The 22,738-nt window shown below is 52.0% G+C and overlaps 1 protein-coding gene across 2 annotated transcripts in view; it reads left to right on the plus strand.

Annotated features, from left to right (window-relative positions):
- The window catches only part of ASB13 (ankyrin repeat and SOCS box containing 13), a 19,358-nt gene extending 2,144 nt beyond the window's left edge, over window positions 1-17,214 (plus strand). Inside the window, exons 2-6 of one of the 2 annotated variants that reach the window (XM_003786834.3) lie at window positions 7,534-7,721; window positions 9,247-9,397; window positions 11,174-11,308; window positions 14,571-14,762; window positions 15,290-17,214. In XM_003786834.3, coding sequence (XP_003786882.1) covers window positions 7,534-7,721; window positions 9,247-9,397; window positions 11,174-11,308; window positions 14,571-14,762; window positions 15,290-15,417 — 794 coding nt within the window. In that variant the 3' untranslated portion in view covers window positions 15,418-17,214. Of the gene's footprint in view, window positions 1-7,533; window positions 7,722-8,560; window positions 9,398-11,173; window positions 11,309-14,570; window positions 14,763-15,289 lie in introns of those variants that run through there. The other variant, XM_023511448.1, reaches the window with a different exon arrangement.
- The last annotated feature ends 5,524 nt before the right edge of the window (window positions 17,215-22,738 follow it).

Consider the following 22,738-nt stretch of genomic DNA (forward strand, 5'->3'; position numbering starts at 1 on the left):
AAAAAAAAAAAAAAAAAGATCCTCTTGCTTCAGTCTCCTGGGTAGCTGGTACTATAGGTGTGTGCCCCCATGCCCTGCTAGTTTTTCTGTTTTTAGTGGAGATGGGGTCTCGATCTTGTTCAGATTCGTCTCAAACTCTTGAGCTCAAGCAGTCTGCCCACCTTGGCCTCCCAGAGTGTTAGGAGGTTTTTCGTTATTTAATGTAACCTTGCACGGAGGTGATGATGGCAGAGTTGTACAGTATAGTCTTTTCTCTAAGTACTAAGAGTTTAGGGTGAGTCATACCTTAAAATGAATCCCATCTTTATTAGCACACATAGGACAGATCATTGTTGACCCAACATAAGTGTTTATTTGCAAAGTCGAAAAAGTCATTCCCGTATTTATTGAGAGCTGCTGACTTATGCTCTTCAGTTGCGCTCGGCCGAGGGCCCTGAACACAGGTGTGCAGAACGTGGTGGGGAGAGAAAGAAGAGAGACAGTTCCTGGGACTGGGTGAGCTGCTGGGTTGTGTGTCAGACACCAGCTGCAAGCCCAAGATGTGGCTGCAAGACAGTCCTCAGCTTTGATGACTTAGAGATGCCACAGTGGTCACATAGCTAGAAGGTAACAAAGCTGAGTTTAACCTCACATTTTATTTTTTAATTTGGTCATTGTTTTACTCTAAAAGGCTCATGCTCTTCTCATGAGATAGGTTAGGCTATAACTGAATCAAAGAAGGTCCGGTAAAGCTGACTCTATCTGGAATAGGTCTGTGGACATAGGGAAGAGAATGGAGCACACCCAGGCTCTCAGGTTATGTTTGGTGCAGAATTGAATGCAGAATAAACTGGCTGAATGTAACAGCAGAGGGAGAGGTTTAAGCTTCTCGATTGGGTGAAGTCATTCTTTACTGAGGCTTTCTGTGTGCCATGTGTAAAATGAAGAGTATATTAAATACCAGCCAAAGCAGGAGTCAGACTACTTCTCTACTAAACAGAGTAAAACTAGCTGGGCACTGTTGTATGCACCTGTAATCTCAGCTACCCAGGAGGCTGAGGCAGGAGGATTGCTTGAGCCCAGGACATGGAGGTTGCAGTGAGCTGTGATGATGCCACAGCACTCTACCCAGGGGCAGCAGAGTGAGACAGAAAGAGTACATTAAATAGATCTCAGCTTTGCTGAACCTGTCTGTGTAGAGGTTACATTTCTGTACTGAGGAGACACCCTTGCCATCTTCATTGCCCCCCAAGTCTTGCTAGCCAGGTGTTTGCTGCTCACATCCTAGGGTGAGTTGTTTCTCTGGGTGGTTTACCATTCTCTTGATAATTCTTACTTTCAGAACTCAATCTTATTCTAAGCTCTAGGAGTGGATTCTCATGTAACCCCCTCTGAACTCAGTTTTATAATGGATTTGGGGCAAGGGCAAAGTGATGGATTTAGGCGTACAAAGGCACCACCAACCTAATGAACAGGCAGGAGAAAAATAATCTATATTTTTGCCTTCCTATGACTTGTATGTTCCATGAAAATTCAGAGACTTGGTGAGGTCACTTTGTGGAGTTGGTGGAGGCCACCGCACCACCACCATGCTTGGCCACAACTTATCTTTTTGTTTGTTTATGTGAATGTATGCCTCCTGCCCTTATTCTAAATTTAGTGTGATCTTTGGGAAGGGGGCAAAGAAGATCCTCCATGATGGAGCCACCAGCTTTGTCTTTCTTTACTTCTGTTAGGGGTGGGAATCTGTGGCAAGGGAATCCAGCAGAGTCCAACAGGGCAGTAATCTGGGGTATTTTCAAAGTGGCAGAGAGATACGAGGAGTGGGAAGCTCATCTGAACATAGGAATTTAAAGAGGACAGATGGAGGTGGCTGACTAACCAGAAAAACCTATTTAGGGCCAATGAAGATATCAAGGGAAAGAATCTTTTTCTTTACAAACATTTACTGAGCACTTTGATGGGCGTTTGTGTCTTGTCATTCTCCATCCAGCAGCTCTGCTGTTACCTCTGATCTTTGATAACTGAGGCCTGATTTAAGGTAAAAGCTTCCTCAAAGCCCCCAGTTGAGAAGGGGGACAGGTGAGTGAGAGCCGGGCTGTGTGGGACCTAGAGCACCCTCACCTCAGGGCTCTGTGGGACCTGGAGCACCCTTGCTCCAGGCTCCTCCAGTCAAAAGATCTTAGGGTGGCCCAGAGGCAAGGGAGGAATCGGGGTAGCAGGTAATTGGGTGGGTGATGAATTGGGGAGGAAAGGTTGAAGGTTGATGGACCTTATTGTGTTTTTAGCAGGGTCTACCCTGGAAGGAACCGCCCCTCCGCCCCTCCACCCCTCCGTCACTAGGCAGCCCCCCCTCATCCTGTCTTTCTCTTCTTAGACAACCTGTTTTCACTTTTCTTTTTGCCTTTTGCTTTCATTTATTCTCTTTCACTTTCTTTTTCCCCTGCTCTTACTGATTGCTACATTTTTTGTTTCATGGAACACATTTTAAAACCACATGATCTGCGTGGTTTTATTGACAAACAGTATTTTGGGGGCTCATGATGAAAATGTGCTTAACAAGTGTCTTATAAAGCAACCACATATTCGGCTCAAACTTTTAAATGGGAATTTGCAATAGATGGATATTTTTTCCCTTGGGAGTCAAGGTGACTGAGTAGTTTCAAGTGCACTAGCGTGTGAATGCAGGCTGAGGTAGCGGATCGTGTGTGGCTGTCACAGCCGTCCTGCAGAGCATTTGGCACCAGCCTTTGTTTCTGTCTTTACCTCTGTGGTCTCTGCCCTTGTGGGCTTATCCCTCCACTTTTACTCCTTTTCTGTCAGAGATTGCCACACTAGGACAAAGACATTTTTCCCTTGGGGCCTCATGAGACATGTAAGTTACATTTACTTCATGGAGCTCTGGGCTCAAAACTAGCATCATTTAAATACAACTCCCATGGCGGTTAGTGTGTTAGTGTGGTTTGGGACACAGGCGAGGTGGATGGAGAGCACATGTGGCTTCTTCCCTGGGAGTGATTGTGAGGGACTCTCAGCGGCTATTCGGCTGTAATAGTTGCTGTTAGCTTAGGGTACAGAGGTCCCCACGTCCTTAGCTTTAGGGGACCCTGGGGGCTGAGTCACTTAGGACCCCAGCTTCTCCCTGAGAGCTGAAGATTAGCCCACCCAGTGCTGCTGTTTGTGGTTCTTCTTGGATGGTTTCCCCACGTGTGAAGTCTGTGCTTCCCTCTATCTCTCTGGTAGGACATTATGAATGGGGCCAGGTGGAGGGCCACTGTCCCCATCTTCGGGGGAATGGCTTCTCCTAGGCCTGCAGGTTGCTTGGGCCAGACACCCTCTCATGACGTAAGAGCACACCGGGTTGCCTGGCCCTGACCCAGAGCCAGCATGCTGGATCAGTGTCGTCTTGAAAGTGCCCTCAGTGGCATTTGAAAATGCTCTTTGTTGGAGTGGGCTGCTGGCTGCAGACAGGTGGCCAGGCTGGGAGGGGGCAGCATGAGGTACAGTCATAGCTGGTCATCATCACTATCAGGAAGAAGTCAGGCCTCTGGTGTCGGGACAGACAGAGTGGCTAGGAGGATGGGCTTGGGGTGCTCCGCTGTGTGGTGGGCAGGAGCCTGCAGGACACACGCTGTCTGGGCCACTGCCAGCCTGGGTGCAGAGCTGATCAGACTCTTCCTGTCCAAAAGCAGGTCCTAGCTCTGGGGTGACTGGTGGGACACTGGCACATCTGCTTTCTAGGGGAAAGAGAGGGAGAAGAAGTGAGACACCATCTCTACTAAAAATAGAAAAACTGAAGTAAGAGGATCGCTTGAGCCCAAGCATTGGAAGTTGCTGTGAGCTATGATGCCATGGTGCTCTACCCAGGGTGACAGCTTGAGACTCTGTCTTAAAAAAAAAAAAAAAAGAAAGAAAGATGAGCTGCCCAAAGAGGCAGAGGTAGGTGTGAAAGAGGTGGGATTTGAGCTTGTGGACTGGGTGACCCTTGAGGCTTCCAGGGGTGGGCTGAAGCTGGGCCACTCAAAGCACCCAATGAGGGCTTTTTAATCTCATAGGACAGGTGTGGGCCTGGGGCAGGGCCCAGCCTCAGATAGGAGGATGCTGGGGCCCAGCTCAGGGGCCAGAGTGGGTGGAGGAGCATGTGACCAGGAAGGTCCACACCTGGCCCCTGGGCCAAGTCAATAAGGTCACACTGTGGATAGAAGATGGGAGAGCCTTCAAGGGGACAAGAGGTCACCTGGTCCCTCTTGAGGTGACCTCTGCCTTTGCACAGCAGTAGACACAGCTAATGCCTGTGAGGCAAAAGTTTTGCTTAGTGTTTCATTGACTTGGGCTTGCAGGCCGCAGGTGGGTACAAGGAGCCACATGAGTGTCCCGTGACCCTGGCCTGCAGCAGAGAAAGGGAGCAGGGCGAGTTATCAGACCCATGTCACCAGTCAGCAGATACTGTTTTCTAGGGGCTGCAGCCTTAGTTCTTATAACAACATGAATTCTAATTTCTGTGGGTGCTCTAGCCCATGGCCAGCCCATGGTGGGTGAGCGTAGCCAGGTTAGGGTTAGTGGGGCTGGAAAGTGGTTGTACTTTGGTGGACCAGAGAACAGACCCCAACAGCAGGGGAAGGAGGTTCAGTATGACAAGGGAGAGATGCTTCTTGGGAGTATTTATTCACCCCGAGACCTGTGTGTCAGGCCTGTGCCAGAGTCAGAGGCCAGGCAGCCCAGTTACTGCACCCAAGGTGCCAAGGACTGCCTTGGGGAAGGCACAGGGCAGGAAGGGTGTGATCAGCTGTGGGTGTGGAGGTGGGAGGCAGGTGGAGATGGCGTGGATGGGGCTTCCACTTGGGGGCTTCCTGGAGGAGCAGGCGCACCACTCTGAGGCTGAGGAGGAAGTTCTGCTGGAGGGAGGTGGGAGGGGGAATGGGGGCATGAAGCCACCTGGCACCCTGTGAACCATGAGGAGAGCACTGGGGACGAGGCTGTGTGCATGGCAAGGAGGAGGAAGCTCGTGACAGGGAGACCTGGGGTCCTCACCTGCAATTTTACCCTGGAAAAAAAAGCCACTGGAGGTTTGGGAGCAGACCCCAGTGGACTGATATGTGATTTACATGCACTGGGAGGGGGTGGCTGGGGACCAATTATGTGGCAGGAGTGTAGGGTACAACTCTACTCCCCGAAGAAACTTGCAGAACAGCCTGGGGTCTCAGGTTTCCAAGGTGGTACCCCCCTAAGGGAGATGGTGCAGGGCTTGGGACCAGCCTAGCTTGTCAGTTTACTGAGGGACAACATGTCCTGTGCCCTCCTAATGGGTAGATGTAATGCTACCATGGGCTGTCCCTCCTTAAACCTTTTCTATGGGGGCAGCTGGAGTAGGGCCGAATCACATTGCTCTGTAGTGCTGGCCACTTGTCTTTATGCAGAGCCTGGCTCTCTCTCTCTGGAGGGGCCAACCTGTAGTTAGGGAGTGTCAGGAGAGGTGATGAGGCTGTGCAGCTCTCTGCTGTGGAGGCCAGCCTTTGTGACAGTTTGTGGCAGCCTCCCCGCCCAGGAGGTCCTCCTGTGTTTTTGGTTTTCTTTTTTTAGAGCCTGTCTTGCTCTGGCTGCTGCAGTGATGCAGTCACAGTTTACTGCAGCCTTGAACTCTGGGGCTCAAGTGATCCTCCTGTCTCAGCCTTCTAACTAGCTAGGACTAAAGGTGCTGCCACCACTCCCAGCTGATTTTTCTTTTCTTTTTTGAGATAAAATCTCACTCTGTCACCGTGAGTAGAGCGCAGTAGCATCATTGTAGCTGTCCCACTATTCTGCATTCAGAATAGTGATGTTTCATCCGTGTCGTGGGATGATGGGATTCCCTTCCTTTCTCAAGCTGATAATACTCCATTGTATGGATAGAACACATTTTTCTTGTCCAAGTTGATGGGTACTTGGGTTGTTTCCATGTTTTAGCTATTGCAGCCAATGCTTCTGTGAACACAAATGTACAAATATCTCAAGACCCTGCATTCAGTTATCTTGGGTGTGTACCCAGAGGTGGGATTGCTGGATCAGATGGTGTTCTGCATTTAAGTTTTTGAGGAACTGCTGCCATGCTGTGTCCATAGCTGTTTCCACACCATCCTGCGTTCCCACCAACAGTGCACACAGGTTCCAGTCTCTCCACAGCCTCACCAGCACTTACTGTGATTTTGTTATGTTACTCCTCGTGGCAGGAGTGAGATGATATCTCACCTTGCTTGTGATTTGCATTTCTCTAATGATGAGTGAAATTGAACACCTGCTCATCTGCTGGTGGCCATTTGTAAGTCTTTAGAGAAATGTCTATTCAAATCCTTCCTTATTTTGAAATTGGGTGGGTTTTTTGTTGTTGAGTTGTAGATGTTCTTTATATATTCTGGGTATTCACTCCTCATCAGGTGTATGAGTTGAAATATTTTCTCCCATTCCCTGAGTTTCCCTTACACTGTCGATTATACCCTCTGATGTGCAGAAATTTCTTTTCTTTTCTTTTTTTTTTTAAATCATGTCTGCTGCTTCTGGTCTTTGCCCTGAGTTGCTACTGCTGAGGTTCCTGCAGCTGATGTTCATGCCTGGTTGCCAGTAAATTGCATTTCCTCTGTGGACTAGTCATATAAAGAAATAAAACTAGACCAGCCTGAGCAAGAGCGAGACTCCATCTCTGTTACAAATACAAAAACCAACCAGGTGTGGAGTCTGGCTGCTTGGGAGGTCGATGGGGGAGGCTCGCTTGATCCCAGGAGTTTGAGGTTTCTGTGAGCTGTGATGACACCAGGCAATAGAGTGAGACTCTGTCACCAAAAAATAAAAGATTTTTTTTTTTTAAGACAGTCTCATTCTGTTGCCCAGACTAGTATGCCATGGCCTCAGCCTAGGTCACAGCAACCTCAGACTCCTGGGTTCAAACAATCCTCCGGCCTCAACCTCCCAAGTATTTAGGACTACAGGCACCTGCCATAATGCCCAGCTAATTTTTCTAGTTTTAGTAGAGACAGGGTCTCACTTTTGCTCAGGTTGGTCTCAAACTTCAGAACTCAAGTGATCCTCCTACCTCGGCCTCCCAGAGTGCTAGGATTATAGGTGTGAGCCACTGTGCCTGGCCCAAAACGTAGATTATATTTAAAAAATTGTATGTCCAGACTTTATAATCATTTTAGTAATTCCTTCCATTCACTCACTCATTCACCTGGGCCTTCGTGGGGGATGCAGATGTTTGAACAGGGGCAGAGTACACAGTTGAGGGGGCGAAGGTGAAGGGGTGTGCAGAGGTACAGGTGTGGACCTCGGGGCGGCGCCGAGCTGCATCTTTCCCTGCAGAGTGGGGCTTCCACAAGAAGGTGGTGGGGGGAGGGGGCCCACATGATGGAGACTCTCATGGTCCTGCCTGGGGGGGTTGGACTCCAGCCTCCAGGCAGGGGGGTGGCTCAGGGATCTTAGAAGAGGTGTTGGGACATTTCCATGATCACACGTGGTGCTCAAGTGCCTCAGGGGGCCAAGGATGGGAGTAGCAGGGTCTCAGTGCAAGGCCCTTTTCCTTCCCAGGCTTCTGGGTGGAGAGGACCCCCGTGCATGAGGCAGCCCAGCGGGGTGAGAGCCTGCAGCTGCAGCAGCTGATCGAGAGTGGTGCCTGCGTGAACCAGGTCACGGTGGACTCCATCACGCCCCTGCACGCGGCCAGCCTGCAGGGCCAGGCGCAGTGTGTGCAACTGCTGCTGGCGGCCGGGGCCCAGGTGAGTGGCCCTGCCCAGATGGGCTGCAATTGCAGGCACTGAGTAGGTCAGCTCAGGGGAGGTCCAGGGGTGGAGGAGCAGTTGGTGGGGTCAGCCTCTGTGACATGCAGGCACACAGACGGGGAGAAGACCTTGGAGGAAAGGCAGAGGGGACAGACAGTGTGTCCTGGGAACCAAGGGAGGAGAGGCTCAGCTCTGCCACTGTCTGCGGGATTAGGGGGAAGCCGAGGGCTGGGCAGTGCTCTCGGGCTTGGCTCTTAGGAGTTCATGGTGGCCCCAAAGAAGGCAGTTTTACCTGAATGGTGGAGGGGTGGCCAGGGAGCCAGCTGTCCCCTGGACATAGGACACACTACCCTCTTCATGGGGTGACTGGGCCTCGGCTGCCACATGGGCCCAGACAGCAGGTTCCGTTGAGTGGGACTCCACAGACCAGCTGTCTGGGAAGAAAAAGGGAAGAGAAACAGAAAGAAACCCAGCGCTCCCGGGTGTGAGCACACCTTGCTGGCTTTGCAGCGGTCCCGGGTGTGAGCACACCTTGCTGGCTTTGCAGCGCTCCCGGGTGTGAGCACACCTTGCTGGCTTTGCAGCGCTCCCGGGTGTGAGCACACCTTGCTGGCTTTGCAGGGCTCACGGGTGTGAGCACACCTTACTGGCTTTGCAGCGCTCCCGGGTGTGAGCACACTTTGCTGGCTTTGCAGCGCTCCCGGGTGTGAGCACACCTTGCTGGCTTTGCAGCGGTCCCGGGTGTGAGCACACCTTGCTGGCTTTGCAGCGCTCCTGAGTGTGAGCACACCTTGCTGGCTTTGCAGCGCTCCTGAGTGTGAGCACACCTTGCTGGCTTTGAGCTGCCAGCATTCCTGGCTGGCAGAGCTCCCAGCAATGTGGCCATGAGCCCTGGCAAGCTGGGACCGGCCCTGCACACCCCAAGTGACATTATAAGGCCTGGAGCCCATCTCAGAGTCCAGGGGACGGGGAAAACAAGAAGCTGTGTGCTGTTTACTCTTCCCACAGGCTTGTGCTGGAATGAGTTTCAGCACCTACCCAAACAGAAGCAGAATATGGTCAAATTCTAAGTGGAATTTGCCAGTGTGGGGAGTTGCCTTCTTCCTGGCCTGTGATGGTCACGCTAGAGGAGGCACATGTTGTGGTCCCAGGCATTTCCTCCACTTGAAGCCTGAGTTAAAACCCATTTTTATATTCTGCCTCCCAGCTTGCAACCCCTGCTCTGTGCCTATTAGGTATGGGGGGGGGCATCAAGGAGGAGGCTGAACTTATCCTATCCCAAGAGAAAAGAGCCCCAAAAGATGGGATGGTTTCTTTGCTTAGCAGGCCACAGGGACCCCCACTGATGGGTCTGTCCCCAAACGTCCTTGCCTTGCAGTTGCCTTTGCATGTAACAGCAAAGCAGTGCTTCCAGGAGGGGTCTCTGCAGAGAGGAATCTGCCTGGAGGGGTGGGGGTGGGGGACAGCAGGCTGCACAGCATCTCTCCCCCCACCCTCTGACACCTGCTTCTCTCCCCATGAGGTGGACGCCCGGAACATCGACGGCAGCACCCCTCTCTGTGACGCCTGTGCCTCGGGCAGCATCGAGTGTGTAAAGCTCTTGCTGTCCTACGGGGCCAAGGTCAACCCGCCTCTGTACACAGCATCCCCCCTGCATGAGGCCTGCATGAGTGGTGAGTTGGGGGTGGCTGGGTGTCCCAGCTGGGCTCTGGAAGTTTCCTCCTCCTTTCTGGGATGACGGGTTAGTGAAAGGAGCTGTGCAGATGGAATTGGGCCAGAAGAGTCTGTTTGTGGCTCATGGTGGCCAGGCAATAGAGATTCTAAGATTTTCCTCCTCTGGGAGACGGTTGTGGTCTGGGGCTGAGGAAGCTGGTTCTATGGTAGGACTGTGCCTCTTGGGCCTTTCCATGTTAGCACTGAAGCCCCCACAGCTGCAGCATCACTGGGTCTTTGTGGTAGCTTGCCCTGCAGGTCCCTGATCCAGATGGGAGGCCAGGGAGACCCAGGACACATCTCAGACACGTCCCGAGGGCCTGAGCCAGAGGGTGTGTCCTGACTGTGCTCTCAGGAGGGCTCTGGTCCCACAGGCTCAGGGAGCAGGTGGGGTTTTAATGGCCAGCAAATAACAGGCACAGACCAGGGGAAGGGGGGGATAAGAACACCCTCCTGGCATGGGGAAGATCCCACCTCCAGTCTTCCTGGATCAGAAGCTCCTTGTGCCATATATAGGACTGAAATTTAGGGTAAGATCAGCTGCTGAAACATTTTTAAAAGGCAGCCTAAGGAATTTGGATTTTACTCTTCTGAGCAAAGTTGCACCTTGTGGCTTGTACCCCATTTGGCCAGGGTGCTGTTCCTTTGTCTTTGGGTACATTTCACTGGGGTGCAGGGTGTGCCCTCCATGGTGCCACACGGGCCACTTCTCCCTGCAGCTCACCTCTGAACCCTGCTGTTAGGTCATCTTTCAATACCTGTGGGCGTGGAGGTGGCTCCAGGATGTGTCATGGGTGTTTCTGAGCAGGTGTTGAGTGACAGGAGAACAGAATTTGGGGCAGGCTGGTTTGGTGGTCCTTCACAGGTAGATGGACTGGACTGGCATGGGGGGTTGGGGCCTCCTGGAAGCAGAGGGGCGAGTTGGGGGCCATCACTGTGACCCAGGGGCAGGACACTTTGAGTAGGCTCGTGGCATGCAGTGGATTTGTTCAGGTTTTGGGAAGAATCTTTGGGGGCTGGTGTGGGAGAGGCAGGGGGTCAATACTGAGTCAAGTGTGAATTGGGGGCCTCTGGGGAAGGGGGTGGGAGAGCCCTGTGGTGGAGCCAGCAGGCTATGGCTGCAGGCACAGCTGTGAGTGGGGCTGGGCTTCAGGGCCAGAGTGGAAACTGGGGAGCTACCAACAGCAAAGAGGTGATTGAGTGGTGAGTGAGATTGGAGTCAGGACCAAACTTGCTGGAAAGGCTAGCATGGGGCCCTGGACACCGACTCAAACCTGCATGGGAGTCCCTGAAAGCGGAGATGGGAGGGGCTGCTCCTGTCCTAACAAAGTCTCCCCACAAAACACCCAGACCTTATGTCCCCAGGATCATTACCAAAATACCTTTAAAAATTCCAAGGATATTTCCTCCAAGAGACCAAGCCTGGTGCCGGCCAGCTGCCTGCTTGGGAGCAGCAGGTGAGTCCTAGCTCTGTGACTCATAGCAGGGGCCGGCAGCCTTTCTTCCCCCTGCCAGGCAGCAGTGGCCCCACGCCCTCCAGGACAAGTGCAAGTCTTCCAGCTTCCTGAGGCCTCGGAGGGGTGAGCTGCTGCAGGGGGTGGGTCACAGGCCTGGCTTCCCTGCCTGTGCCCCATCACAGGTGCCTGCGGCCCATCCAGGCTGCTGTATCTGTTGCACTTGTTACTTCCCATATGTGTTCACAGATGTTTCCCGCCCTTTTCCATTTACTTTTTAAGGGAGCTCAGAATGTGTGAGGCTTCTTATTGATGTTGGGGCCAACCTGGAAGCACATGATTGCCACTTTGGGACCCCTCTGCATGTGGCCTGTGCCCGGGAGCACCTGGACTGCGTCAAAGTGCTGCTCAATGCAGGTGTGTGGGCACTACGGGGGGGGGGGAGTCACGTGGGCACTACGGGGGGGGGGGGGCGCGGGGCGGTCACGTGGGCACTACTCGGGAGCGGTCACGTGGCCGCACAGATTCTGGCTTATGCTCCAAACGCCTCTACTTTCCCACACCCTCTACTGCATCCCCTCCAATATCCAAACCTAAACCAATACCTTTGTCCTAAACTCTGCCAAGTTCTAGTCTGCTCAAGCCTGTGCCATTTGAACCAAAGACTGCGGTCAGGGGAGAGTCATGGAACCGATCAGGGCCCACAGCAGGGGCCAAGGTTAGGCCCATCCTCCGCACCCCCTCATTGCAAAGTAGCAGTATAGGGGGCTGGGCAGGGAGGGGGCAGGACCCGCAGATTCCTGGCAGCCCTCTGGGGGAGTTTCCAGGTGGCGGGGAAGCTGGGGCGTCTGGCTGGGGGCATTGTCAGCACTGGCTGGATGCTTGTTGGTAACCTCAAGCTGCCAGCTCTGCTCATCACCCTGATCTCAGAGGGTCTCCCTTGACGCCCATTTAGTAAAGCACATGGGTTATCATGTTTTTTCTTAGAAACTTTTTCCATTTTGGGAAATTTCAGACATAGCTGCAAACCCCTATGTCCTCACCACTGGATTTTGTTTTTAATAGTGATTCTGAACTTTTTTCCACAGGCCCCTTGGGAACCTAAGGGAAACTCTAGGGAGTTTGCACACGGCACTTCTGTGTATAATTTTGGGAAGGGCCCGGGCCCCATTTGAGAGGCAGTGCAGTGGAGTGCAGGCTTGGGCCCCACGGGGGACTCGGAGATGGCGGTTCTTTTTGTTTTTTTTGCAGGCAGTGTGGCAGGTCAGGGAACCAGATTATATTTCAAAGGAGAAGGGCTGGGGAGGGTGAAAGTCCAGTTATTATGGCAAAGTCGGTTTTAATCTGATACTGACAATAAATATTTAACCTTCTGAGAGCGTTCAGAAACGGCTTACTGGGGACTGCTTCGTGCCTGCCTTTTCGGTGTGTCGTTGCATAAGGCTCAAATTGAGCTGTTTGTACTCAGGTTCTAGGATCTGGCTGGTCTTTGGCCTGCCGATGTGTATTAGAGCGTCCCTTTGCTCTGCAGACTGTGGGTTCTCCCAGGCCGCTTAATCCTATTTTGCTTTGAAATTGGGATTTTGGTAATGAGCCGATGGTGACCCCTTTTCTCTGAAGCATAAAGTTCAGAGTTTTTAACTCCTCGTGGTACCAGTTGCTTTTCTGACACCGTGTCTCTGTTTCTCTTACACTTCTCTGTTCAAGGCATGTTACCATCCTTGCTCCACACAAAACTACTTTCTTTCCCTCTTCCTGCCCTCCTTCCCTCCCTCCCTGTCTTTCCCCACCCGCTCCCTTTTCTAAAGTGCATCTCCATGCTTGATTTTTTCTGCCTTTATCAGCCAAGGCTTACATTTTAACGGACATAAAGGGAAGTGGAAAGGGCCTGGCTTTGTGTTGTCACGTGGCTGTTTGTGTTTTAGGCGCACACCTTGGGCACTGTTACGAACGTGGGTCTTAGGTACTATTAGGGGCTTAAAAATATTTTAAAACAGAAAGTGGAAAGCAGAAGGGTTTTTCAGATACTTTCTCAGCGGAGGGACTAGAAAATGTAATAGCTTTATGCCCCTCATTTTCTTCTCTTTCAGCCCCTTAAAGTTATCATTAAGTGGGGGCATACTGGTGGTCTGCCTTTTAAAAACCCTTTTTTTAGTAATATTTTATGGGCCAGGTGTAGTGGCTCATGCCTGTAACATGAGCACTCTGGGAGGCCAAGGTGGGTGGATTGCTTGAGCTTAAGAGTTTGAGACCCGACTGAGCCAAGAGCAAGATCTTATCTCTAAAAAAATAGCTGGGTGTTATAGTGGCTGCCTATAGTCCCAGCTACTTGGGAGGCTGAGGCAGGAGGATTGCTTGTGCCCAGGAGTTTGAGGTTGCTATGAGCTATGATGTTTCAGCACTCCACAGAGATTGACAAAGTAAGATTCTGTCTCAAAAGATAAAAAGTAATACTTTATGATTATGGTTTGAACCTGGTGTTTGTGGGATTACTTTACCAATGCTGCACTTTGGGTTGGCTTCTTTAAAATAAAGAGTTCCGGCTCGTTGCTCATAGCACAGGGGTTACAATGTCGGCCACATGCACTGAGGCTGGTGGGTTCGAACTGGGCCCAGGCCAACTAAACAAAAATGACGACTGCAACAACAACAACAACAACAAAAATAGCCGGGCATTGTGGCAGGCACCTGTAGTCCCAGCTACTTGGGAGGCTGAGGCCAGAGAATTGCTTAAGCACAAGAGTTTGAGGTTGCTGTGAGCTGTGATGCCATGGCACTCTACCAAGGGTGATATAGTGAGACTCTGTCTCAAAATAAATACATAAATAAATAAATAAAGTGTTCTCTTTTATCTTCCTTACCTACTAAGGAACAGACTTCAAAAAAGATAATATTTTCTTCCAAAATAAATTCTGAGGTTCTAATCCAGCTCATTGTTTAGAAGTGCTGATAGCCCTGCCCTAAAGATGATGTTTTACGCAAATCCTATGTTTATCAAAATCTTTGTTTTTTTAATGCATGGAACAATGCCATATTTGGCTGCTAATTCTGTGCACCTTTCTGAATATCTGCTGTCATCCTGAGAAAGACAAGGAGGGCAAGGCTGAATTCACATCTAAGAGGCTTTCTTTCTTAATTGAATCCCATGTCATTTTGAGAATATTACCTACTTTCTTTCCCTTTGTTCTCTCCTTTTATAAAAGAACACTGATTTTTTTAAGGCATATTCTTTCATTCAACCAATATCTTTAGAGCCTCTGTCCCGTGCCCATTCTAGGAAGGAGCAGTGTGTGTGTGTTTGAGGCCAGGCTTGGGTCACTAGGCCTGGGATTCCGGAGATCTGGGACCCTGAAGGCTGACTGCCTAGCTCACTAGCACTGACCTTGAACTCTTGAAGTTGTTTTTTTTTTTCATCTGATTCTTTTTGGTTCTATTTCCAGTTTTTTTTTTTTTAATTGCCACCTGTCTTGAGCTCCTTTAGCTCTGGAGAAGAGAAGGTAATTACTGCTTTTGGGTTTTGAAAAACAGTTTTGAGAAAGCGACAGCAGAGCCTGTCTTGACTTTGTTTCTGGCTGGGGCTGCCTCTGAGCTCCGTGCTGGCGGAAGCCCCACTCACCCACCTCTCTCCCGGCCCGAGTCCCCTCCTGGGTGATGTTTGTTCTCCACTCTGAACCTCCAGGCGCCAATGTGAATGCGGCAAAACTCCACGAGACGGCCCTTCACCACGCGGCCAAGGTGAAGAACGTCGACCTCATCCAGATGCTTGTGGAGTTTGGCGGCAACATCTACGCCCGAGACAACCGTGGGAAGAAGCCGTCAGACTACACCTGGAGCAGCAGCGCCCCCGCCAAGTGTCTCGAGTACTACGAGAGTGAGTGGCTGCCCTGCACGTGTGTCCCTGGGGACCCCATCCTCCTGCATGGGACCCTGTTCTGTGGGGTCTCCTTAAGCTTCGAGGTCTGAGTCTTTAGTTCTGAGCACCTGCCCTGTGCCACCAAGATGTGCCCATGAGGACTTTTGTGCTAAAGCCCTGGTTCCTCATGGGACACTGTGGCCAGTGGCCCAGTGGGGCAGGAGCTGACCACCAGCTCTTACCCCTGGACATGTCCTTCCTTCAACATCTGACAAAGTCACTTACTAGCTGCAGAGAAGTTATTTATAATGCTGTGGCTCAAACAAAACAAATTCCCCCAACCCACGCAGTGAAATCCCAGTGGATATCGCCCCAGTTCCATTTCCTGGTGTGGCTTCCTTGGGTCCCTGGCTATCCTCCCCAAGTCAGTGTGCGGGGCCCACCCTGCTTGTAGGTTTCCATGCCCTCCTTCCTTTGTGTTAGGCTGTAGGGGGTGTGCTCCTTCTGGAAACTGACCTCGCTGCTTCCTCCCTCCCTGTTTCCAGAGACCCCCCTGACTCTGTCACAGCTCTGCAGGGTGAGCTTGAGGAGGGCCACTGGTGTGCGGGGACTGGAGAAGATCGCCAAGTTAGACATCCCGCCCCGGCTCATCGATTACCTCTCCTACAACTGAGCCGCCCCTGGCTGGCTGGGCAAGTGGCGGGCTGCCAAGGGCTCTGCCTATTTAAGCAGTAAGGAGATAGAAAGACGCTCCTTGCGGGCAGCTGTCCTGTTTGGGATTATCTCCTGCGTCTCAGGACTCGGTGTGGACGTCACTCTGTGCTGCTCTCTCTTCGGCATGAGCCTGGCCACCCAGTTGTCCTCTTTTCATGGACTGTCCTCAAAAGCATTCTCAGGACAGGTGGCTCAAGGAGCATGGAGGAAGCTGGCCGGACTGGGCTCTCAGGGCAGCTGCGCAGAGGCACCCATCCCAGGTGCAGCCACCACCTCTGAGTCAGCACCAGGGCTGTCCTCAGTGCTCCTGGGAATGGCTGGGCCACAGAAGGCCAGATCCTGACCATGTAGCCTGGACAGCAGCTGTGCTATCATCCTGCTGCTCGGACACGCTTTTGGAGCAGTGGTCGGCACAGTGCCCCCTGGCCCACACATTTCCATCACTCAGGGTCTTTACACGGGTGCCGTGGAGGAGGCTTAGCTTTTTATTCCCCGAGCTAGCACAGTGTTTCTTAGGAAGTTTGTCTTCAGTGTTAGGCCTCAGACTCTTTTAAAAAGTTTGTGCAGGATAAAAACCTTTTAGAGGTTGCAGGGGCCGTCCCGCTATCAATGAGCCATTCAAACAAACAGCCCCATGAAGGTGTGAAGGTGCGTCCCATTGCATGTTCATGGGAAAGGCTATTCTCAGACTCTTTGGGGTTGATTTCCGTCCATTCCTAGAGTTGCCAGGTGAATTCTTCACTCACCCTAGATTTTTTAGCCCTTTGAAGCTGTCAGGTTGGTCAGGCTGCCTGCGCCCTCGGGTACCAGCACAGCTTACTCATCCATCTCTCAGGGGCCAGGCATCGTTCCAGCTCTTTGAACTGACATGAGTCTCCTCAGCCAAGGCTGGAAAAGAACCTGTTTCACAATCCTGTCCTATAATAATATAAAAAGCCAGTTTGCATTCTTAGCCTCAAGGTGAAATATAAAGTAGTATATTAAGACTGCGTTTGCTTCCTGAGACTCTGTGCTTTCATTAAGAGCAAAAACTGCCTGCCTACAAAAGACAGTGAAACTAGACGAATTTTATTTCATTAATGGGGTATGTTTGGTTTCTGGGGCAATGGAGGAAGGATGCCTGTGGACGCCCACCTGGGGTGGTCTGTCCTTTTGGAGGACAGCGTGCCCAGAGAGGGAACACGGAGACTCGAGGGATGCCCAGGCCTGCCTGAGCCTCCTTGCTGCAGAGTGTGTGGGGCAGCGGGAGCCTGAGCTAGCCGGGGCTTCCACTGTGCGGCACAGCCAAACCCCTGTCTGCATGGTCACTTCCTAGGGGGTTTGGGGCCTGGGCCTGGTGAGGAATGCCACACCGGCCACCACAGGCGTTTCCTTCTCCACTGCTTCCCCTAAGGCTGAGAAGAAGAGCCACTCCCATTCAGTTACATAGCTGCAACTTAGATATAATGTCTTAGATATAGGGCAGCACGTGTGGCTCAAAGGAGTAGGGCCCCATATGCCAGAGGTGGTGGGTTCAAACCCAGCCCCAGCCAAAAACTGCAAAAAAAAAAAAAAATTTCTTAGATATAATTTCTAGGTAGATTGATGTTTCTGCATGGGATAATAATTAGAAACAACAGTGGGTTCTGCCCCTTTCATCTCTGGGACAGAATCTTGCCATCGGCAATGACATCTGTTAACATATTACACTTTGGCATTGGGTGCAGACCCGGGTGCTCATGGTTGTTGCTCAATAAAAGTGGTGGAATGAAATTCATTCTTGTGTTCCTGCAACCCTCTTGTCAGGGGAAGAAGCCCAGGGACAGGCTCACCCACGTGGGTAGACAAGGGTTGCTCTCAGCTTTGCCTGCTCTGGAAGGTCATTTGGCAGCTCAGAGCCTGCCAGGGAGCTGCGCCTTCCCAGCTCCTCACTGTCTCCTGGGGCCACCCCTGGTGTGGACTTCCTCTGGGGAAAAGGTGACCATCAGCAGGGCTGTGCCTGTAGACAGGTGTGTCTGCTCATCGGGGACTAGACAGTCCAGCTGCAAAATTGGGGTGATGAGTCAGAGTTGGACCGCTGCCAGAACAACCACCATGGTCTGGTTCCTGTGTCTACAGGTGAGGAGGTGGGACCAGTGGCCTCATGGGTCTTTGTGAGGCTGAAATTAGGTGGCTGAATGATGCCTTGAAGAGCAGCAGGTGCTCCTGTGTGCTACGACTGTCCTTTGGGTGTTTGCTGCTCTTACAGCTGTGTGGCCTCTTCTCTTCTGCCCTAGGGTCGCAGGCTGTTCCCGTGGTCCTGTAGAGACCTCTGTGCACTGGGGACGTGCTGTGCAGTGGGCAGCTGTGGAGTAGACACTTGGGGCAAACAATTGGTAATCAGGATATATAGAGATTTTTTTGACACTATGTCACTCTGTCGCTTTGGGTAGAGTACTGTGGCATCATAGCTTACAGCAGCCTCAAACTCTTGGGTCTAAGAGATCTTTTGAACTCTTGCCTCAGCCTCCTAAGTAGCTGGGACTACAGGAACCTGCTATAACACCCAGCTAGTTTTTCCATTTTTAGTAGAGACAGGGTCTCACTCTTGCTCAGGCTGGTTTCAAAATCCTGAGCTCCAGCAATCCACCCGCCTCAACCTCCCAGAGCGCTAGGATTACAGGCATGAGCCATTGTACCTGGCCTATAGAGAGCTTATAAACCATTAAGAAAGTGATTAATGACCCAATGGGGAAAAAGCCGGGCAAAGAATATGAACAGGGACTTGGCAAAAGAGGAATTTTTGTTTGTTTGTTTGCAACAAGCGTCTCAAGCTGTCACTTTGAATGGAGTGCAGTGGTGTCATAGCTCATGACAACCTCCGACTCTTGGGCTCAAGCGATCCTCTTGCCTCAGTTTTACTATTTTTAGTAGAGACGGGGTCTTGCTGTTTTCTCAGGCTGGTCTTGAACTCGTGAGCTCAGGCAATCCACCTGCCTTGGCCTCCCAGAGTGCTGGGATTATAGGCGTGAGCCACCACTCCCAGCCCCAGAGAGGAACCTTCAGGTGTCCACTCACAGGAAAAGATGCTCGGTAGAGATCAGGGAACACAGGTTAGTTACTCCCCAACGTGGTTCTGTTCTAGACCATCACCTTGACGATCTCAGCAGGTCTGACGCTTTTGTAATACTGGTGGACCCGCCAGGCAGTGAGGACAGAGCATACGCTGATGGAATAAATGGATACGTCCATTCAGGAGAGCTGTTGGTGGCCACTTAGTGAAAAGTGTGCATTCCCCACATCTCCAGTAACTCTGCTTTTCTATAAATATACCCCAAAGAAATGCTCTGACCTACAAGAACATGTCTGAGGAGCTTTAGTGCAGCAATGTTTGTAAGAGTGAAGCTGAGGCCGTATCAGCAGAGGACAGGCTATAGGATATGTCTGTAGAATGCCTGTCCCCTATAGAAGTTATGATGAACTGCAGTTAGATGTCTTAACACAAACATGTAGACTAAAAAATAAAACGGTAGATGGAAAGGTTGCCAGACCTTATCTATGTGCAGAAAGAATCCGTTTGTATAAATAAGCCCAGCCTGGGTATGTAAAGATACCTATGTATAAGTAAATGTGAAATCTCAGAAGCCACTCACCAGCATCGTGGAGGCACGTGTGACTTGGATGGAGCATGGGGACTCTGCAATATGTCACTCAGTGATGTGGAGCAACATGGATGGAGCAGGTTAATGTGAGGTTCTGGGCGTCTGTGGCTTTGGCGACTGGAATTTTTAAGTGTAATATGAACATTCTTCCCAGACACATACATTCACACAGTGAGGTGTGCTGCTGGCTTAACACAACTGCAATACTGCATGTGACTTGGTGTTCCTTGCCTGTCTGTCCTCTATCTCTCTGTGAAAAACACATCAGACTGTGCAGAAGGCTTCTTAGGAGGAAGATCGTCTCTTCTTTCAGGACTCAGCTCATTTATGGCCCTTCCTTAAATTCTCTCTGGACAGAGGAATCATCCCCTTTCTGGGTTTCCACGTGCATTCCTCATAGCTCTGCCCCAAGCACTTTGCTTTTATCAGTAATAGTTCCTACCATACCTGATTCTAGTAATTTATTAGTGTACTTGTAAAATTCCCCAAACCGTAAGGACTGTGAGGATAGAGACTGGTCCTGATCACTGCCACCCCAGAATCCCTGCACCCCGCACAGCCTGGTTCAGAGAATGAGCCCATCAGAGTGTGTGGGATGAAGACTGGGTGGATGGCAGTCTTTTGACCACTGTGCCATGGGGAAGGGGTGCTGATTCCCATCAGTCCTTCCGATCACACCTGCTCTCTGCGTACTGCATAGAGGACAGAGCGTGGGCCCTTAGTCTTTTTGTCATCATTTCCCACGTAGACTCTGAGCTGTGATGCAGTGGCCAGGGCAGCCCTGCCAAGGGTAGCACATGAAACCTCTGGAGGCACCAAGGGGTCTGGAAGTGACCACTTGGCGAGGGCAGTTCTGGGGGCAGTGGGTAAAGGGAGGGAGCTGCCTTCTCGCTGTGCTTCAAATCTGGAGTCTAAATTTCAGTCCTAGTGTGGTGCAGGTGGATGAATAGATAACTGTCAAGTGTGTCCCCTGAATGGGGTACAGTCCTTACGTGCAGACTTCCACAACCTCTCAGAAGTGGCCTCTGGCCTGTGTGTTGGTCAGCACCAGTTGCTCCCCTACAATGTTAGCCACCCTTCAGGGCTTCTAACCTTTGCACTTAGGGGGATCAGGGTGCCATGGTGGAAAGCCTTGGCCTTTGTGCAGACAGGGGCAGTGGGGCACCAGGCTCAGGACCAGGCTATGCACATGTACACTCAGTCTGGCATTTAAGCATTTGGCCACATGGGGTCACTGATGCGCCAGCCTGGATCTGTCTGTGCCCGGGCTGGTCTCAGAGGAGTGTATGGGGCCCTCCTGGAGGGCTGAGAGCAGAGCCTGGGAAGGTGTAATCCCAAAGGTCCCTTGTTCCCCTGACCCTCAGAAAGCACAGAACTCCAGGGATACTGAAGGCAGCCGAGTCCCAGGAAAACATGGGTCTGGTGGGCCTCTGTGTGCTGTCCTTACCGTGGGCTCTGCTTGTTGGGGTGTTGGGGGCAGCAGGAGCAGGGCACCCCGTGTGAGGCTGGTTTCTTCCCCCTCCATGACATCTGTGGGAAACTCTGGCTTCTCAGAAGAAGGGGCTAGATGCAGCCTGCGAGGTGGTCCTGGCCCTAGAGATCAGAACATTCCGCAGGCCTGTGGCTGGAGCCTGGAGGAATCTGAGTTTGGGTAGAAAAGAAGCCAGGAGGACAGAGCTGAGCGGCCAGATTTCACTCACTCCTCCAGCACCAGCTCCCTCCAGGTCCGCCTGCAGTGAGTGACCTCCATCGGGTGTTTGCTGTTCAAAGTGCCTCCCTGGTGTAGGAAATTCTGCATTTAACCATCTTGCTGAGCAGAGCACACAAGACTGCGGGGGGGGGGGGGGGGGGGGGGGGGGGGGGCCCTGAACATGCAGAGCCCCAGGCCCTGCTCCAGGTTGATTTCAGGGTGGAGCCCCGAAATCTGCATTCTCTTAACCTATCCCCCAGGTGAGACAATGCCATGGAATGTGTTCAGTCACTTTCTTTAATGGGTATTTTTTTTTTCCTTTCTTTTATTTCTTTTTGTTTTACATCATCTTAGTAGCTTGGAATTCTGGGAGGGGGGATATAAAAATAGCAATTTTTTGGACCCAGCGTTTCCTCCGTCTTCTGTTTAGTCTGGAGCAGTGTCCCAGCCTCCTACGGGCTGTGGCTGCTGGAAGGGTAGTGGTGGCACACACTTCCCAGCTCCCCTAATTCCCCCACCCCCTGCCCGCCTGCTCCTATAGCCCCTCAGAGCTGGGCAGTGGGGCCACCGCCAAGTGAGGGCTGGCCCAGGATACTCCCAGCCCAGCTGGAACACATGACGGAGATGTTCCTGAGTGTGGGTCCCCCTCCCCCAATCTGACATCCTCCTGATTTCTCCAGATGAAGCCCCTCTGCCCTAGTAGCAGCTTTGAACACCTAACCCTAAACCATCTTCCATGTGGACCCCGGGGCTCTGCTGCTGTGACCCACCCAACTTCCCCTCTCTGAGGTCAGACACCTGCCCAACAAACTTGACTTCGGCTGGGCAGGTGTCCTAAGGCCTCCCTTGTTGAGACCTCAGCTACCTCCCCTCTGTCCCTCAGTAAACCAAGCTGCAAAACCAGTCATAACAAGTTTAGAAAAAAGGAAAGGGGGAAAAATGTAAAAACACCCACCTCCGCCTCAACACAAACCCAGAGATGATCCCCTTCCAAGCCACTCAAAAGCACCACTGGACGCAGTTCTGCTACATGGGCGGAGGGGAGCAGAGCTCTGCTCAGCGGGGTCACCCAGCCTTGCAGAAGGGGTCTCTCTGGGGGTGTGGGAATGGGGGAGCCAGGAGGGAGGGGATGGTCCCCCCAGGAGCAGTGCTGAAGGCTTAACCCCGGGGCTGTCTGCAGGGAGGGCTGACCCCTTCACCCCTCCCCCGCACCGTGTCAGGCCTGTCTTCTCTGAAATCCTGTCTCCTCCTCCCTAGGCTCAGCCCTCCAGGTGACCAAGGCCTGTCCTGAGAGGGTCTGTGGGGGCTTTTCCTGCTCACTCCTTCCACCTGCTTTGTGCAGCCCAATCTCTTTCTTCCAGACCTGTTCATTTGCTTCCTCCCGTGGGGGGTGTCCTATGGGTCCCCTTCCTGCTGTCCAGGTCTAGGAGCAGCCTGGCCCATGCATGGTCCCTACTGGAGGAAGCACCTGGATGCTTGCTGGCTGCCTGCTGCTATAGCCTGTGGGACACTGACCAGTTCCCTCCTTCTCAGCTCAGTTCTGGAAGAGCCTATGAGGCTGGGGCAATCACAGCCCACGCTGTCTTTCAGGAGAGACAGGTGCAAGGAGGCATCCTGTCGTTCACTCACACATTCATCACTCACTCACCGGCCATCTCGGCACTGAGAGGGCGTCCACCGTTCTGGGGTCTTTCCGTGGATTGACAAGGGCAGGGCAGCCTGCACCTGGACCCTGAGCACAACGGGACATGGCTGGCAGCAACTTGGAACTGCAGCTCACCTGGGCTTCACAGCACAGGAGAAGACGCTGGAAGCCTGACCCTTGGCGGGAGCACAGCCACAGCTGTCACTGATTGCCCTGCCTGCCCCAGCCTCAGGGCTCTGGTGTCCTTTCTCCCTCTGAAGAGGAAATGCCGATGCCTCCCACGGCTTGAGGAGAAAACAGGCAGGCCCCTGGGGGTTGACGGAGC

Source organism: Otolemur garnettii, unplaced genomic scaffold, assembly GCF_000181295.1.
Source record: "Otolemur garnettii isolate 467f Iridium unplaced genomic scaffold, OtoGar3 scaffold00019, whole genome shotgun sequence".
NCBI classification, from domain to species: domain Eukaryota; kingdom Metazoa; phylum Chordata; class Mammalia; order Primates; family Galagidae; genus Otolemur; species Otolemur garnettii.